The sequence below is a fragment of the Melanotaenia boesemani genome, chromosome 6 (assembly GCF_017639745.1).
Source record: "Melanotaenia boesemani isolate fMelBoe1 chromosome 6, fMelBoe1.pri, whole genome shotgun sequence".
NCBI lineage: Eukaryota > Metazoa > Chordata > Actinopteri > Atheriniformes > Melanotaeniidae > Melanotaenia > Melanotaenia boesemani.
The window spans coordinates 21,174,933-21,189,155 of NC_055687.1; the positions used below are offsets into that span (position 1 = coordinate 21,174,933).

Below are 14,223 nucleotides of genomic sequence, written 5' to 3' on the forward strand. Positions count from 1 at the left end.
TTATGTGTTGAGTCTGTGTTTTCTCTTGGCTTTATGTGCATAGAAGAAGTACATGATGTGCCCAGTGGTGATGAATAAAACAGAGATGATGACTAAGATCCCAAAGTGTTCTGGTTGTGGAGCGGAGATCACCATGATGAAGTGAAGCAGGTCCATAAGGTAATTCATAGAGCTTTGCACCCCATTAACAATTCCTCTCTCAGACTCACAGATGGTTTCTTGCAGAAGCTGGGTCACAGTCAGGTCGAAGGACCACAGACCTAAAACACAGTAGTTATTGGAGCTTAAAATTAGCCACATTAGCAGGGTATTTGGGGTAAAATTCCCATTAATCCTGGGACTTTTATGTACTTTTCTACAGTGCCCTCTTGTGGATAGATAGGTATGTAGTTGACAGGAATTGTAGAGACGCACTGTAATCAGTCATACCAATATATCAGTCATGTTGTGTAGTCCACACTATCCCAAACAAGGTACACTGATATATGAGCAATTAAAAATCCTGTTAACTTTTGATATTTGTACTCACCAATGCGTGCTGTGATGACACCCAAGAACAGCAGAATAATGGAGATGTAAGATTCTGGAGCTGTTCCAGATGGCACGTTGTCAAAAAGCACAGTGTTATTGGTCCAATGAATGGAGGAGCGATCAGGAAGCAGTGGCTGATTGTTACCTCCAGACAGAGGATAGGTGTGTTTTTGCCTTTGGCTTGCCATCCCTCCAGGCTCAGAAGAGGAATTTGCAGTAAAGTAGGGCATCAGCAAGTTAAGATCCATCGGGCTTCCAGGAGCAAAAACAGAGCAAACACATAGCAACAAGCAGCCCAGGTGGAGGCAGCTTGAGATGATGCCTGTGTTGACTAAGCCATAGGTCTTCCTGAGTCTAGTGAACATCACAGTGCCCATCAACCCTGTGATTGCTGACACACCCATCAGCAAACTAAGAAGAGATCCACTAATGCCCTGTGTATAGGCATAGCCGGTGGTGATGCAATCAAACCCCAGGACTGTAGTATAGAGGAAAGCCAGACCCATTCCTGCCAGGAAGACAGGCTGGCGATAGTAGGCCCTCCAGCCATCTTTACAAGTGCTCACCAACCAGCGAAACCTCCGGAAACACTGTGGCAAGTTAGTGATTTTGTTTAGATGCATGCTTGAATTGCAGTTATCTTCTGTCAGAGGTTGAGGTTGTGCAACATTGCCTTCCCCTAATGAAAAAAGGAATGGCATCCATCATTTCAGTTCATCACTTCTAACTGCTTAATCTTTAGCTTTCTGCACCATTTCTGCTCCATGTCAAACTTTCTTTCATCTGTCAAATACAGTCCATCTATGCTAATCTACACAAGCTGCAGCTACAATGCCTGCCATATGGACAGAAGCACACACTGTAATGATTGCCTTGTGGAAACTTTGCAAATTTATTATTTTTCACCCATGTCTGCAGTAAGGTGATTGTCTAATATTGCACATGGTAATATTAATCAAACTAAGCACCCATTAGCTCATACTAGAACATGTCTTTAGTATAACATAATATTTCTAACTTAGCAAATGCTTGCTATCTTTCTATCCAAACCTTATTCTTTTAGCCACATGAAAATAATTTTGGGGTATGCAGTATGACACCACTGCTATCATTAATCTTAATAATGCATACTACCCACAATTAATTAAGCTTCAAAGTTCAAATCCACATTAATTTAACTTCAATTTTTTTTCATAGATCATACAAAGAAAGATATTTTGATCAAAGTAGTGAAATAAAAAACTAAACTCATTTTTAATGGGGTCTGTAATATAAAGATTCTGGCTCTTGAATTGTTCCCTGCTATCAAATTTGGCTTCTATACTTTATGCCATCTTTTTCGTGCCATCTATTCTAAGTGTTGTTACTGTTTTCACATAGCATGCATAGGACTCAGTAATCCTGTTGTATTTCACTTACTGTTCTAATTCTAAATCTCAGTGACCAGTCCATACCTTGAGGCTCTCTCCTCTCTGCACTCTGCAGGTATGCTTGGTCATCCTCGACTGTTGGTGGTTTGACTGAAAGAGCAGGGACGATGCGATACACCCGCGACAAGAAGAAGAACTCAACAATGAGAGACACCAGATTCCAACCAAGGATGAAGCCACAGCCAACCACATTGGAGGCCAGGGTCATGACCTGTCCTACTGCTAGTGGGGCCAGGATGTTAGTCACCTGATCTATCCGCCTCATGGTTGCATTCATTCCTTTTGTTTAGGGTCAAACACACAGAGGTACTCATGGACTTTCAGCAAGATCAGAAGCAAATCCATGAAAAATATTTTCTTTAAATCAAATATCCATTATGCAGCCATGTAGTCCTGTGACAAACATAGAATACAATCAAATATGTTTTTAACTAATTAAATTTCCTCACCAGCGAGGTGACCTCGGTTGTAGCCCGTGATGACCACAATCCAATCCCTCTGAATGGCAATGGTCAGCGCTGTGCTTGCAAGGTTTGCCACATCTGCCAGGACGATCACCACCGTATAACAAACCACCTTGTGTGAGTTTTGCGATGCAACATGTTACTATGATAGCACAGAGTAGCCAAAAACTCAGAAGCAGAGACAGTGGGGACACAGGACAGAGGGAACAATGACAGCAGTAACTCCTCTATGTAATGGCCATTGAATGAGTATACTGTATATGGATCATGCATTAAATAACTTTGTTCAGTCTCGATTTAAATTACATGTTATTTGCATGCATAACTCAATATGTGGTGTCTACTTACAGTAAGCCATCCATCCCAGATCTGTTCAATCCTTTGCTTATATGAGAACACCAACATGAGCACAATGCTACATACGGTCACTGAGGTGTTCTGAATGAAAAGAGATGCATGTGCAACTAAAATAGAAGACAGGAAAAATGTTTCAGACTTTCAAATATACATGGTATGGTCTTTACAAATTAGTACTAGCTGTGACAGAGTCAGTGGCTCTGAATCTTGTGCCTTGAGCCCTGCTGGTTTAGTCAAACTATCAAATCAAAGACTGATAGACACTTGACACGTGGATCGAATGAAATTCACCACCTAGTGGGAAAGGAAAGCAGAAAATACCTTGGCCCAAGATTGAAATTCACTGATCTGTATCACTGTATCACTGCTATGATACACTGCTATTAATATTACCAAATGTGTGTGAAATTGATGCACATACCTTTAATCCTGGGGTTGCGATCAACCCAGTCTCCAATCAAAGCTCCAAGTAGCAGCACTGACCCCGCCACTACCAATCCGAACACTGCAGTCAGCAGCAGGTTATGGCCATACAGCTCAATCAGGAATACAGAAATTGCAAAGTGCCACATGCGGTCACCCTGTTTAACACAAGATAAAACGTCTTAAAAATGCATTCCTTGGCAAGATAATACCAGTATGCTACAACAGTCCACAGTAAGGAGACCACCATGCAGTCTGGCTGTCTTGTTTATTGGTCCACAAATTTGTTTCTTCTGGAAATTTTTCTTACCCACATTGACAATGCTCCACTGACATAGATGAGAAACTTTGGACCCTTGAGGTAGATAAGAGCTGAACCTTACAAAGAAATGCATGAGAATAAAAGAAAAGCTCAATTCAAATATGCTGCAAACACATTTAAAAAGATTCTTGCTGAATTGTAAACGGCATTTACCCGGTACGCTCCTTCTTTCTTTAGCTCTTGAATCCCTCATGTTTTCGGACTCAAATTCAACCACAACTCCACCACACTGGGAAGCATCTGCTCGCCGGGACATGGCCTAGAGAAGGATTGTACGTTAAAACATACTTGTTGCATACTTATCCTGTTTCTTTAAAGCACAATGCTGCTTTTCTGTAGATGACAGTAATAAAAAAAAAATAGAAAGACTACTGAATGTAGGTTTTTCTTGTTGTGTTATAGAGTTGTGTAGATCATTATTAAGATAAATGTTTACTTACTAATTAACATCTTAGAAAGTACAACAACCTTAAAACAGCACAACCAAATGAATTCATTATTCAGGTGGCTATGCCCTTTTGAACTCAACAAACTGCCGTAACCCCTCCAGTACATTTGCAACACTGTATTTTTAAGTATGCCTCATCTAATTTTCTTAGCTTCTGTCACATTAGGTTTTTAAATATACAGTACCTATAAATAATTTCTGCATTACGTTAAGGCAGACTGTGAAATACAGAACAGTGATCTAGAAAAAATATTTTGATGTTATGTCATTAGATATAAAGCATAAGTGTGTTAACATGCATAGCTCTGTGAAAACAGTCTTTAACACTAATGAAAGTGCTCATAAGTGATTGCAGGGTCAGTCATCACCTTTGTTTAGATGTTACGCTCAGTCCAATCTGTTCTTCCTCGATGATGTATCTTGTGCCATGTATCCTACATTAGGATGCTAGTCTTTCCTGAGAGCTGGAATTCAAGCTGTAGTAGTTTGAAAGGCTTAATAACATCACAGTGTTCAAGTGCACCATTGTATGAAAGTGCCAGAAAAGCAGAACAGGCAGAGAGACAACAAAGGCAGCCAGCATATTCCAAAGCACGTGACACTGTGGGGACAATATCACTGTCCACCCACACCACACACAAAAAAGGACAACTGTGTAACTGAATATGACTCAAAATACACACATGCACACACATGGCTGATGAACACATACATGCACCCTCACTCATACAAGCACAGCCCCACTAATCATACACCCACAACAAAGTTACATAAAGGATACATCGTGCAACACTGCATCACTCTTACACACATGCAGGCAGAAGGGGGGTAGAGAGCAGAAAGGCTGTTGCTATGACTTATCAAAAGCTATGATCTACAAGATGATGCATGAGATTAATACATGACTTGAGTCACAAATATCAGCTCTTGCATACAAACTAATAATCACAAACCATTCGGACAAGTTACCCATCATACTCCATCTGTTCTATTTGTAAACATTAATACAGGAAATTAACTTTTCTCTTAAGTTTAATCAAATAATAACACAAACACAGGTTCTAGTGCTTGGTATTCTGTATTTTGTCAGCAATATTAGCTTGTATTGATATGACCAGGCTCATGGAATCTGCACTTAATTCACCTGCACAAATGCACTCAGGTGGTTTGAGATTTTCATAAGGAAAACAATTGAAATGGTATTTGCCAGATTGCTTTACTAATGATAAGGTTTCATTTTCAACAGAGGGTATATTGTTCAGTAGAGCATGCAGTATCCTATGTAAAAAAAAAACATTCCCAAAAGGTTAAGCAGGATAATGTATTCTTTCATAATTCACCATGTCAAAATTTATTTGTAAATTTGCTTTTATTGTATTTCTTTAATATATAATTATTCAGAGAGGCCATGAATTTGCACAAAGACACTAGTGACATGGATGTTAAAATGGAAACAGAATCTGTTGTGAAAGGAAAATGATAAAAGGTCCAAAAATTATGTGACGTTAATAAATCAGTTTAAGTCAACACACATTATGTCTGTTGTTAACAGTGTTGGGAATTTAATTTGTGACAGTTTTAAGCACTTTTTCTCTCGCTATTAGTAAAATAGTGGAAAAAGTAGTAAAGTCACAGCTGACATCTTAAAATGAAATAAATGTCACTTTTTCAGCTGATAATGATAATCCTGTACCTGGACACCATGATTACTTCAGTGTAGCTGTATATACCAGTTCTGCAAGTCACTGACACATTTGTTCAAGGCCAAGCATGAAAAAATATGAATGAATTTTAAGATTTGTAGAACAGAACGAAACACTACAAAACAAGGTTTCCTTGCAAAAGAACAAAAAAAAGAAAAACACAAAAAAAAAAACACAAAAAACAAACAGCAAAAAAAAATAAAACAATACTCTTGTAAATAATAAGGTTATAAAGAAAATGATCTTTGTAGCAGCATCAAACTAGAACTTTTAATAGTCTCTCACTGTGTAGATTGTATTAACTATAACCTAGACTTCTGATTATGGTACTCATAGCTTATGCTATAATTAAAACAATATAAAAACCAATAACTGATTCATTTTAATGGATAAATAAGCAGAATCAAAGATTTAACCTATAAAACAAGATCTGTAAATGTGGGGTGAAAAAAAACAGACAATAATAACAAAACGTTTCATATTTACATTAAATCTGAATTAAAAATGTTCTTTGTCCAGGATCAGATTGCTATATCCATTTTCTTTTTTGTTTTTAGGATAGAAAGCTTTGTAAAGCTTTTTAATTCTGTTTCTGCTCTAAATGACAAAGAGATGCTTCTATATTGATAAACATTTAATGCAACCTCCATGGTGATGCTGAGCATGTTTGTTATACTTGTTTAATTAAGTGGAATTCATATTTTTGTGTTACAAACATTTTTTATGTAAATTATAAATAGATTGTAAAAATAATTTATACCTTGAATATTAACAATATTCACATATTGTTCTGTAATGAAGGGAATTGGATTAAATATAATGTCAAAAGTACCAAAGGGTTTTGAAATTACTTAACATACATAAAATACAGAGATTTTGAGAGACATTACTGATCAGACACATGAGGACACGTAAGATTAAATGAAAAGTAAGTGATCTGGATCTAAAACTGCTTGTAGGTACAGTGTATAAGTTACAATGTGCTCATCTGGTATTTCATAAATCATGAGAGTAGTCTGTGATAGTATCAAAAAGCAGTGTGACAGGGTGTATTATGTATTTTGTGTCTGTCTCTTACCTTTGAGACCATCTCACTGAATGAAATACAGTGTGTGCAGAATTATTAGGCAAATGAGTATTTTGATCACATCATCCTCTTTATGCATGTTGTTCTACTCCAACCAGTACAGGCTTGAAAGCCTACTACCAGTTAAGCATATCAGGTGATGTGCATCTCTGTAATGAGAAGGGGTGTGGTCTAATAACATCAACACCCTATATCAGGTGTGCATAATTATTAGTCAACTTCCATTCCTTTGGCAAAATGGGTCAGAAGAGAGATTTGACGGACTCTGAAAAGTCAAAAATAGTGAGATGTCTTGCAGAAGGATGCAGCACTCTTAAAATTGCCAAGCTTTTGAGGCGTGATCATCGAACAATCAAGCGTTTCATTCAAAACAGTCAACAGGGTCGCAAGAAGCGTGTTGAAAAAACAAGGCACAAAATAACTTCCCATGAACTGAGGAAAATCAAGCGTGAAGCTGCCAAGATGCCATTGGCCACCAGTTTTGCCATATTTCAGAGCTGCAACATCAGTGGAGTGCCAAGAAGCACAAGGTGTGCAATACTCAGGGACATGGCCAAGGTAAGGAAGGCTGAAAAACGACCACCACTGAACAAGACACACAAGATAAAACGTCAAGACTGGGCCAAGAAATATCATAAGACTGATTTTTCTAAGGTTTTATGAACTGATGAAATGAGAGTGAGTCTTGATGGGCCAGATGGATGGGCCCGTGGCTGGATCAGTACAGGGCAGAGAGCTCCACTCCGACTCAGACGCCAGCAAGGTGGAGGTGGGATACTGGTATGGGCTGGTATCATCAAAGATGAGCTTGTGGGACCTTTTCGGGTTGAGGATGGAGTCAAGCTCAACTCCCAGTCCTACTGCCAGTTTCTGGAAGACACCTTCTTCAAGCAGTGGTACAGGAAGAAGTCAGCATCGTTAAAAAAAAAAACATGATTTTCATGCAGGACAATGCTCCATCACACGCATCCAAGTACTCCACTGCGTGGCTGGCCAGAAAAGGTCTAAATGAAGAAAAAATAATGACATGGCCTCCTTGTTCACCTGATCTTAACCCCATAGAGAACCTGTGGTCCCTCATCAAATGTGAGATCTACAGGGAGGGAAAACAGTACACCTCTCTGAACAGTGTCTGGGAGGCTGTGGTTGCTGCTGCACGCAATGTTGATCATGAACAGATCAAGACACTGACAGAATCTATAGATGGCAGGCTTTTGAGTGTCCTCGCAAAGAAAGGTGGTTATATTGGTCACTGATTTGTTTTTGTTTTGTTTTTGAATGCCAGAAATGTATATTTTTAAATTTTGAGTTGTTATATTGGTTTCCCTGGTGAAAATAAATAAGTGAAATGGGTATATATTTGGTTTTTGTTAAATTGCCTAATAATTATGCACAGTAATAGTCACACACAGATATCCTCCTAAGATACTAAAACTAAAAAAGCCCCACTCCAACTTCCAAACATATTCAGCTTTGATATTTATGAGTCTTTTGTGTTCATTGCGAACATAGTTGTTGTTCTATAATAAAATTAATCCTCAAAAATACAACTTGCCTAATAATTCTACACACCCTGTAAAGAGTAAATGGACTTGTACTTATATAGCACTTTTCAGGTCAGTTTGACCACTCAAAGTGCTTTACACTACTTATCACATTCACCCATTCACTCACACACACACACACATTCACACCCTGATAGGCGCATTGGGAGGCAACATTGGGTTAAGTGTCTTGCCCAAGGACACTTCGACATGTATTTAGTGGGAGCCTGGAATTGATCAGCCTACCTTCCGGTTGAAAGACGACTGCTCTTCTTCCTGAGCTACAGCCACCCATAGTCGAGTAGAGAACTCCAGAACTGCAGAGAAAAAACAAATAACTCATTTAAAATTTTAACTCTTCTATAGAAGGAATGGCGAAAATGAAATACTGTTCATGCATTTAACCTTAAAAAATGTGGTTTGTATAACAGTTGGGAGAAAACTGATTTAACTTTTGTCACTCTGGCCGGTTTTTGTACCAGGACAGTTTTTATTCATTTATTCAAGCACTGTCAATGAAAATACCTCCATTAGTCTTAATCCCACCACTGGTACATTCTTGATCAGGTCCCACAGCTAATCTTTTCAGACTCTAATCTAATTTTATTATCCCATCTTAGCCTTTCTACAGTGTCTCTCTCCTCAACATTACCAGTTTCTCTAACCAGTTTTCTTTGTAAATTGTAATTTTGGCTTTTTTATGAGGCAAGCACAAACATTTTTATCTAACCTGCTTGGTGTCTGGAGATGCTGACTTGCTTGCATGAGGAGAAAAAAGGGAGATGCTTGTTTCATTAGCATCTTATTTCTGGTTGTGTGACGGAGACCGGTGGTTCCATCACCACCACAAGTCTGGCACATATTATTGGAATGTTTGGCAGATAGGACCACACAGATTAATTAATTGTTTTATTGAATGTTAAAACAGAGAAAAGTGTTTATTTGTTTGCAGAGGGGGACTGGCCATCCTGCCCAGGGAAAAGAGAACTTAAATTAGTATTTTAACGTTTAACAACATTTGATACTCATTTTTACTTTGATCTGTGTCTAATTGTGTAAAGCTATAAGCTCAAGAAGGAAATGGCAATACTCACCTCTTGTCTTCATTGCAGGGCAGGAGAGGTAAAAGGGGGAAGTAGGCCTAATTTCCTGTTTAAGAGGTTTCGGAACCAACCATGTTAACAAAGAGGGGTGGGAAGTAGTTTATATAAATTAAATGTGTATTTGAAGCATGCTGTAAAATTATTAAGTGGATTATGTTTAAGTTTGTATATATGTAAATATTGATTTATGATGTTTGCTTTACAGGTGTTATTTTAAGTAAGATATTTTGTGGATATGTTAACTTGTATAGTCTAGTCCCACGTCAACAGGTGGTTCCGGCTAATTACCTGCAGCAGGAGGGTATAAAAGCCCTTAGTTGCTCTTTAGAAGGTTGTTGATGGTTGTGGTTTAGATACCAATAAATTTTGCCAATCCCAGGCTTAAATGGACCCAAGTCTCACGCCTTTTTTTTAAAAGATTGTTGGGATCGTCGGCCAAATTGACAAGTGGTGTCAGAAGTGTGGGCTTAAAAAAAAAAAAAAAAAAAAAAAAAAAAAAAAAAAGAGAGAGAAGATATGATGACCAGAGGTGGAAAAAAGACTGATTCCAAGGAACTGGAGGAAGACAATGAAGCTGCTGCCACAGCTGGTCCAGGTGACAGACTGGAGGAATTAGCTGACATGGTTAAGTCGCTAATTCAGTCTCAAGCGGCAAGAGACCAGAGAATGGATAAAGAATCAGCTCGCCAAGAACAAAGATGGAAGAGTATGCAACATCAATTTCAGCAGATCCAAATCCAAGTAAGAGAAATGAGAGAGGAACAGGAGCTGGACCAGACTGAACATGAGATGGAAAATGAGACGTATGGGGAGGATGAAGAGGATCCAGATGAGGGCCCAAGTCAAAAAATGGTGCTGAGACGGGAACCTTCCACCCACAGAGACCCTAAATTACTTCCACTCACTGCAGAGGATGATATTGAGCACTTTCTGACTACATTTGAGAGGATGGCTCAAGTCTGCCGTTGGCCTAGAGAAGAGTGGGCTGTCCGACTAGTTCCATTGCTCACCGGTAAAGCACGAAGTGCTTATGTTCACATGGACATTAAAGATTCTGAAGCTTATGACAAAGTGAAGGATGCCATTCTTGCCAAATATGAGATAACTGCGGACACCTATCGACGACGGTTTAGGTCCCTGGATGTTCATCATGGTGAAACCCCAAGAGAACTCTATGTTCGTCTGAAGGACATGTTTTATAAATGGGTGAAACCTGAGAAATCCACTGTGAAAAACCTTTCTGAAGTGATGATCATGGAGCAGTTTCTCAGGATGGTAAATCCCGACTTGGAAGTGTGGATCAGGGAACGTGCCCCTAAGACAGCAGAGGAGGCTGCACAACTAGCTGAGACCTTCATGTCAGCAAGAACGGGAACCAGGAGGATCACCTTTGGTCGGGACACCTTCTCCACTGCTCGAAGTAAGTCTGATGGGGGTGAAAGGGGTGGTGGTACAGGTCAGAGTAGGAATTATTCTGGTAACAGACATTTCACTCCTAGTAAACCCAATCCTTCCAAGAAATTTTCTGCAGGTGCAAAGCCAGATGTGAGATGTTATCAATGTAATCAGATTGGTCACACTCAGTATACTTGTCCAGCTACTACACACAGCAAGCCATCCCTTTTGTGTTCAGTTCCTAGGCCCCCTCATCCAGTTTCGGCTCATGAATTGTCACAAACAGCACCAGTACTTGTAAATGGCCATCGTGAAATAGCCCTCTTAGATACAGGAAGCTCACAGTCTGTAGTTCTGTCCAGTTTAGTACCTAGAGAGCTATGGAGCGATGCTAAGACTAAGATAAGCTGTGTTCATGGTGATGAGAGAGATTATCCGGTTGCTGAAGTTTATTTGACTGTTGGTGGCCAAACATTTCTTTTGCCTGTAGCTTTAGCACCAAAGTTGCCCTATGCAGTCATTCTTGGGCTTGATGTTCCCACTTTGCTAGATTTGGTACACAATGCAAAAGCTGAAACTCAAGATATTGCTAATGATCAAGAGGTCCAGTCAAATAATTATGGCTTGGACCTGACTTTAGACCCAGGGTTTACGGGACCCAGTTGCAGTTATGTGACCACAAGAGCACAGAAAGTTATTAATCCTCTTAAAGAGCTACCATTTTATAATGATGAACTGGAGTCAGGTCCTTGTAGACCAGTTAAGTCTAGAGCTGAGAGGAGAAGGGATAAGTTTCTGGGTTCAGCTAAGTTAGAAAATGTGCAGCCAGGAAGACCGAGTCAAAGTGTAGATTTTGATGTTCCTTCAGATATATCAGGGCTTCAGAGGGCTGATCCAACATTAAAACCATGGTTTGACAGAGTCTCTGAGGTTAATGGGAACAAGCTTGGCAAAGTGGATGTTCTGGCAGATGCCACGTATGTCATGAGAGATGGCATTCTTTACCAGTGTAAAGGAAAAACTGAGGCCATAGCTCTACCACAGTCTCTTAGGCAGAAGGTAATGGAGCTGGGTCATTCAATACCATGGGCAGGCCACCTTGCTTTTCAAAAGTCTCTCTATAGGATCTCTTCTCGCTTTGTATGGCCTGGCATGTTCACTCATGTGCAGCAGTTTTGTTCCTCATGTAAGATATGTCAGCTATCCTCGAACAAAGGTGTGGCTCGTGCTAGGCTACAGCCATTGCCCATCATAGATACACCCTTTGACAGAATAGGAATGGACATTGTGGGCCCCCTTGAGAGAAGCTCCTGTGGTAGCCGGTTCATATTGGTAATATGTGACTATGCTACTCGCTACCCCGAGGCTTTCCCGCTTAGATCAGTCAAAGCTCGTCAGGTTGCTAATTGCCTTTTACAGTTCTTTTCTAGAGTGGGTATACCTAGGGAGATTCTCACAGATTGTGGAACAAATTTCCTGTCTAAGCTATTAAAGCAGGTTTATCAGTTGCTTGGTATTAAGGGTATTAAAACCACCCCATACCACCCCCAGTCAGATGGACTGGTTGAGCGGTTTAACCAAACTTTAAAAACCATGCTACGCAAGTTTGTTTCAGAGACTGGATCGGATTGGGACCAGTGGCTGCCTTACTTATTGTTTGCATATCGTGAGGTGCCACAGGCCTCCACTGGATTTTCACCATTTGAGTTGCTGTATGGTCGTCAAGTTAGAGGACCACTGGACTTGCTGAAGGAACATTGGGAGAACCCAAAGGCAGCTGGAGAAAACGTGGTGGCATATGTGGTGCGAATGAGGGAGAAGCTGGAACGGATGACTGAACTGGCCCAGCAGAACATGAGGTTGGCTCAGATCAAACAGAAGACCTGGTATGATAAAAAGGCCAGGGAGAGGATTTTTCAACCAGGACAACAGGTGATGTTGCTGCTTCCCACTTGTGACAGTAAATTGCTAGCCAAGTGGCAGGGACCTTACAGAGTGACAAGATGTTTGGGTAAAGTAACCTATGAACTGTACATGCCTGAAAAGAAAAAGAAATATCAAATCTTTCATGTGAATTTGTTGAAGGAGTTCCTGGTGCAGTCACAGCCATCTCTATCGTCAAACCCCTCATCGACTTCACAGTGGCCTCAGGATAGTCCAGCCCAGGTGCCGAAACATCCACAGCCTGTCAGACAACAGCTCCTGGCTCGTGTGGTTGAGGATGGAGAGGAGGGTGAGCAGTTTTTTCCTACAGGCAACGCAGAGGCAAGTTCAGTCACACTCTCACATCTCCAGCCTTCTCAGCAAGAGGATATAAGGCCTCTTCTGGACCCGAATTTGTTTCAGGAAAAACCAGGTTTCACTACTTTGGTTCAACATAAAATTCATTTGAAAGATGATGCCATTCCTCACAGGAAGTTCTATAGGATTCCTGAACGGCTAGTGCCACAACTCAAGAAGGAGATTGAACTAATGTTGGAGCTTGGAATTATTGAAGTTTCAGTGAGTGAATGGTGCAGTCCAGTTGTGCTGGTTCCAAAAAAGGATGGATCTTTGAGGTTTTGCATTGACTTCAGATATATAAATGCAATCTCCAGGTTTGACCCTTATCCAATGCCTCGTATTGATGAACTGTTGGAAAGAGTTGGGAGGGGCAAGTTCATCACCACTCTTGATCTGTGTAAGGGTTACTGGCAACTGCCCCTTGCACTGGAAGCAAGAGAACTAACAGCCTTCAAAACACCTTTTGGCTTGTTTCAGTTTAAGGTGATGCCATTTGGTTTACAGGGGGCGCCTGCAACATTTCAGCGGCTCATGGACCAGCTGCTGATGGGAGTGTCGGAGTTTGCTGCCGCATACCTGGATGATGTGGTTATCTTCAGCCAGACCTGGGAGGAGCACGTGGCTCACCTGCACCATGTTCTCAGCCTCATTGAATCTGCTGGTCTTACCATTAATCCCCACAAGTGTAAAGTGGCACAGAGCCAAGTGGAGTATCTGGGCTATGTGGTGGGGCAAGGACAGGTTAAGCCTCAGGTGGGAAAGGTGGAGGCAATTCACTCATATCCAGTGCCCACAACGAAGAGGAAAGTGCGTGCATTTGTTGGACTGGTGGGATGGTATAGTAAGTTTATTCCCCATTTTGCTGAGAGGGCAGCAGTTCTCACTGACCTTACAAAAGCCTCTGCACCAAACAAGGTCAAGTGGACTGAGAACTGTGATAGAGCCTTCAAGGATCTCAAGTCAGCCATTGCAAGTGACTCTGTTCTGCATAGCCCTGACTTCACACAATCATTCACGCTACAGACCGATGCCTCTGGAGTGGGTTTGGGGGCAGTGCTGTTGCAAGAGTTGGATGGAGGACAACGTCCAGTGGTCTTCCTCAGTCGGAAACTTCGAGACCGGGAGACAAGATA

General features: G+C 40.7%; 1 protein-coding gene across 1 annotated transcript; it reads right to left on the minus strand.

Annotated features, from left to right (window-relative positions):
* Positions 1 to 4,394, minus strand: si:ch211-254p10.2 (solute carrier family 40 member 1). The gene is made up of 9 exons (XM_041988442.1): positions 4,344 to 4,394; positions 3,681 to 3,786; positions 3,516 to 3,583; positions 3,204 to 3,363; positions 2,774 to 2,889; positions 2,411 to 2,537; positions 1,986 to 2,240; positions 530 to 1,204; positions 1 to 260 (listed from the first exon to the last, which is right to left on the minus strand). The coding sequence occupies exons 2-9, from the start codon at positions 3,781 to 3,783 to the stop codon at positions 1 to 3; spliced, it is 1,764 nt and encodes a 587-aa protein (XP_041844376.1). The 5' UTR covers positions 3,784 to 3,786; positions 4,344 to 4,394.
* Between the last annotated feature and the right edge of the window lie 9,829 nt (positions 4,395 to 14,223).

What these genes read in the sequence shown, in the direction of transcription:
- si:ch211-254p10.2 (XM_041988442.1), bottom strand. Translation starts at nt 3,783, where the DNA reads ATGTCCCGGCGAGCAGATGCTTCCCAGTGTGGTGGAGTTGTGGTTGAA. An exon ending in TCTGGGATGGATGGCTTACT is followed by an intron (nt 2,538 to 2,773) that starts GTAAGTAGACAC and finishes AACTCACACAAG; the next exon opens with GTGGTTTGTTATACGGTGGT. An exon ending in CAACCGAGGTCACCTCGCTG is followed by an intron (nt 2,241 to 2,410) that starts GTGAGGAAATTT and finishes CCTAAACAAAAG; the next exon opens with GAATGAATGCAACCATGAGG.